General features: G+C 40.2%; 1 protein-coding gene across 1 annotated transcript; it reads right to left on the bottom strand.

Moving 5' to 3' along the window:
- Positions 1-463: 463 nt before the first annotated feature.
- On the bottom strand, positions 464-1,957 carry BCHE (butyrylcholinesterase). Its single transcript, XM_044434406.1, has one exon. The coding sequence runs from the start codon at positions 1,955-1,957 to the stop codon at positions 464-466; it is 1,494 nt and encodes a 497-aa protein (XP_044290341.1).
- Positions 1,958-4,770: the final 2,813 nt, after the last annotated feature.

Below are 4,770 nucleotides of genomic sequence, written 5' to 3'. Positions count from 1 at the left end.
TCCTAATGGTTGTCATCCCAATCAGGAGCAGGACTTTTATAAACCCTGTAGATCTCAATTGCCCATTCAATTGTCCAATATTTGGCAGTGCAAGAGGGATAACGCATCATTCTGTATTGGTGCTGGAAAAGTTCATTTGCCTTCCCTCAGCTATGTGCAGATCGCTTGCAAGCTTAGAAGGAACATGAATTCAGGGGGCGGGGGGAATTGAAAATGATATCAGCATCCCAGCTCATCAGAAAGCCCCAGTGATACATCCCTGTAAGCTCTACACCATTACAACTACTGCTACTATTCCTACTGCAACTCCCATACCCGTCACCATCAACACCACACACATACTATCATAGTAATGGAATTGTAGTAAGTTCCCAATTTTCATAAGAATGAAAAAAGCAGAGACTTTTCACTTTCTGTAGGAGGAAATAACCAGAAAAGAAGCCAGAAAACCAACATGAAATACTTACCCAGTTTTTGCAAAACTGGTCCACTCTTTCATCATAGACCTACTCAGTGTTTCCTCTGCTTTGGTATAATTTGCTCTTCTCTCTAGGGGTAATCCAAATACAAACTCTATTTCATATCCATGTGGAACTCCCATCCATTCTGGCCAAGGTAGTTTAGAAGATCTGTGATCAAAGAAGTATAAGAAAGCACTATTTCCTGCCTGGACAAAGTATTTGATGAACTCAACTGCAGGGCATATGAAATAGTAATCCCCAATGACATCATCCATGGCATCTCGGTAATTGAAAGGGTTCTGTTCCTCTTCCCAGTCTGTATATTGAAAAGCAATAGATTCTAGTCCAGTTTCACTTGTTTTTGGAAAACAGTATTGCAAACCTGCCCGAAACTCTGTTTCATTTATAAGGCTGTTGTTATCTTTGCTGAAGCCAGGGACTCCATATGCAAGAAAATATGAACCCTCATCTTTGTTCACTCCCATCAAGATTTCAGTTTGTTTAAAATGCCCATTCTTTAGCAATGTTGCTGGCATATCAGTAAGAAAGTCACCATCAACTACTGGAGGAAAGTTTAGGTCTAAAAGATCCGTCTTTCTGAAAACCGAAATGTCCTTGTCAAGGATCTCCTGAGGATCTTTGTTTCGAAGACAAAAAATTATCTCTGTTTCATTGCTACTCGTACAGTGGAGGAGTGTAGCTAAAGCCAAAGTTCTTTGTCTTGCTTCAGAGGCTGGAATTGCACCCCAAGGGGCATTTCCTGAACCACTTTGCATGATTGCCCTAGTGAAGAAAGGATGACTTTGAGGAGAAAAGAGATGATAGCTGACAGACCCTGCACCAGCACTCTCTCCAAATATGGTCACACTTTTAAAGTTACCGCCAAAGCCTGCTATGTTGTCACGGACCCACTGAAGTGCCAACCGTTGATCAAACAATCCAACATTTCCTGGTGCTTCTGAATTTCCTGGCAAAGCCAAGAATCCCAAGGGCCCCAACCTGTAATTCATTGAAACAACAATGACTCTTTCAACTCGGGCTAGAAATTTGCCATCATATACATTCAATGAGGATGTCCCAGAGTGGAAGCCACCTCCATAGATCCATACCATAACTGATGCATTTTTAGGCTTGGGTAAAGGAACCCATACATTAAGGTAGAGACAGTCTTCACTGAGATTTGTCTTTGGGTTCCACATCTCTGATCCTGCAAATCCTGGAAAAGTATTATCGAAGTTCTGAAAGCAAGAGTTTGCATGCTTGGTGGCATCCCAGTTCCCTTTCCATTCTTTCCGAGGCTGTGGCTTTTTGAACCGGAGTTGACCAATAGGTGGTGCTCCATAAGGAATCCCAAGGAAGGCAGTTACTGTTCCACCAAGCACAGACAAGTTAATTCCTTTGACCTTTCCATTCTTAGTGGCAACTACGGTGTCCTCACTAGGGGACACCATTTCAGCGAACATACAGAGCAGGAGAAAACACATGAAAATTCTCATGTTGTTGCATGCCACATTAATGTGCACCATGAATTCTGAAATGAAAGAAAAGGACAATTTTAATTAGGCTCTTCATAGGCAGTAATGCAAGGAGCTGTAGCATTTAGAAAATTGATGCCATGATCCCTTCAAACATCAACAATATACCAAGCACACCCAGGGGAGAACTAGGGAAAACAGTAGCAACTTTGTGGGGAGGGGGGATTCTAGTAAAATGCCCCAGGAATGCCATACACTCAATCATGGAATGGGCATTGCACACTTGGTTGTGCTGATGAACTCCTTGATTCTGATGTGTGTCCTTTGTTTCACCTGTTGTGGTCAGCAGGTCTCTGGGATTTATGGCCTAGCAGGTGAGGGAGGGATGACGACACGGCCAAAGAGGAAGTGGTAGGCATACTTCTTTACTGTGTGCTGCACTAAGAAATTCAAAGGCCTTTATACCACACCTGTACTGGATATGGCAACACTATGAGATTGCTGCGGATTCTTCCTCTAAAAAAATCAGCAGATGACTTTCTTTCTCAAGCACGTGAGGGAAATATGAATAATTTTGTTAAACAGCCAAGAAGAGGTCATCACCTATTCATTAAGGATGGTCACTTACATACTAGCAAAACAGGGGAAAGAGAAGGAACAAAGATTGAGTATACTAATGTGTAGGTATAGAAAGGAATTTAGAAATAATTTAAATGGAAATGTAATATGTCTCATCCTATTGTGGAAGGCTTTTGCCAGGTGTCCACTGTGCTTATTCAGTCTGCTGTCCAGATGTCAACTGGAAAATTCAGGGCCCTGCTTCCTCACCTTATGATTTCTTGCCTTGAAACCAGGCTTGATCCAGACAGCTCTTTAGATCAAGGTGTCTTCTGTAAAGTAGGACTTGTGAGAGGCAATGCTGGGAAACTCATTTCATTTGAAGCAATGTCAAAACAATTGACTATTTGACCCAACAGTCAAAAGTACACTGAAATAGGTTTCTGTTTTCTGTCTCTTCAAATTGACTTAATTATATACATAATTTGGAGTCAAGAACTGTAACTCTCTAGTGTAATTTGTGCAAAGTAGACAAAAATTTTGTACACATTCTACACTTTAAAAATATACAAATCATGAACCATTTTTAAAATGGAAGTCTACATGTGGCTTCACTTCTGTCAGATCAGGTTGGCACCAGGGAAAATAGACAGGATAGAATTCATGGAACTGAATCAAGACCCCCCCCCCCATTCCACCCATATGATTTTTCACTGCCTATTGGATTCCTCACAAATCCTTAAGCAAAATATATTATTACCTTACCTTCATTGTTTGCTTATGTTTGCCAATTATTTTCCAATTTTTTGCAAGTTCCTTGAAGGAAGCTTATCAGAGGTTCCTCAGTGGGAAAGTCAGTGGTAGAAAACTTTCCCTGAAAACTGTTCTGTCACCATGCATCTCCCATGGCATGTGAAGCCATAGGACAATTTTAGGTTTCTATTAGAATTTTGTTTCAGCTTGAGAGGAAATGATGGTGAGGTCCAAGAATCACAAATGTAGGCTAGGCCTAACTAACCAAGCAGATGCAAAGCCCAAACCAGATACAGCCTTCTGGTAGAGACTGAGATTTAATAATGGGGTGGGGGAAACTTCCAATAACCAGTTACAATTATTCATTCCCAGCAAGTGATTGGTCTATAGGCTATCACATCAGCTACATTTCCCAGAATCCTTTACCACCTATATGGGTACCATGTTAGATATTGAGGTGTTCAGACAAATCAATATGGAAAGAGTTTCAAGAACGTTGCTAGATTTGCAAGATTTGGGGAGAAAATCATCAATCTGAGCTAGTGTTTTGTTTTCTAGGGATATCCCTGCTTCTACATAAATATAACAGTATAATTCAGAGAAAGATGATTATGACATGTATAGAATGTTGTATACCGCTATAGGGTAACCTAAGAAATTGTTATCCATTTTGTTATATGGGGATTTCATGGGGAAGGGAAGGAAGAGAAAAATAATATTTTAGCTTTGATTGAAGTTTACACCAAATGTGTTGCTAGAATCTGTTATCAGTGTGTGTGAGAGAGAGATCTCTATTGATCATAGTTACAGTAGTTTTTCACAGTTTGTTGGAAATCAGCTGTTTAATAATTGTTTGGGATTCAGATATTGAAGTTTACTTCAGTGACGACACAGAGACAACCTTCCAAATGATATAGCCGAAACTTGGGTATTCTTGCTAATTTCTCCTTGGAGAAGGAAGAAAGATATGAAAAGGGAAAGGATTCTGTGTCCTCATTACTGTCATTTCAAACAGTCTGTTCTCGATTATTGAGTAGCACTTCTATCCTTAAAAGGAGCGGAGTTAATTTCTGTGGAAAATACAGCTGTGCAGCTCATTTAGGGCCGTTTTGCTTGTTGCCTGCTTAGAGCTGAAAGCTATGAGTAGAAAATAGGAACATTTTTGCTTGAAGTGCTTCCTAAGTATGTGAGAGCATCAAAGGAACTGAAGGACAGAGAGGGATTATCAGAGACAATATTTCACAGATTTAGTTGAATGCAAGAGCAAATAAAAAGCCATAGCACATGAGAGGAGTGCTGAGGGAAAGGATTTAAAGCAATAGTAGAATTTATGTAAAGCTTCTACATAAAGAACTGTAGAGCATTACCTAGCATTAATCTAGCCTTAAACTTTACTCACCTAAGATCTTACGTGAACCTGCAGACCGGTGAACTTTATGCTTACCAGGTGTTTTCTGTGATTCCAAAACTGCTCTGTGGTACACTGTAAAAATTGGTGCTCTGCTGAAAATTTCTCCCACATT

The sequence above is a fragment of the Varanus komodoensis genome, unplaced genomic scaffold (genome assembly GCF_004798865.1).
Source record: "Varanus komodoensis strain SLA01 unplaced genomic scaffold, ASM479886v1 scaffold28, whole genome shotgun sequence".
Taxonomy (NCBI): Eukaryota; Metazoa; Chordata; class Lepidosauria; order Squamata; family Varanidae; genus Varanus; species Varanus komodoensis.
Note: the sequence above shows the minus strand (reverse complement) of the source record. Positions and strands in the feature narration are given on the sequence as shown.

What these genes read in the sequence shown, in the direction of transcription:
- BCHE (XM_044434406.1), bottom strand. Translation starts at nt 1,957, where the DNA reads ATGAGAATTTTCATGTGTTTTCTCCTGCTCTGTATGTTCGCTGAAATG.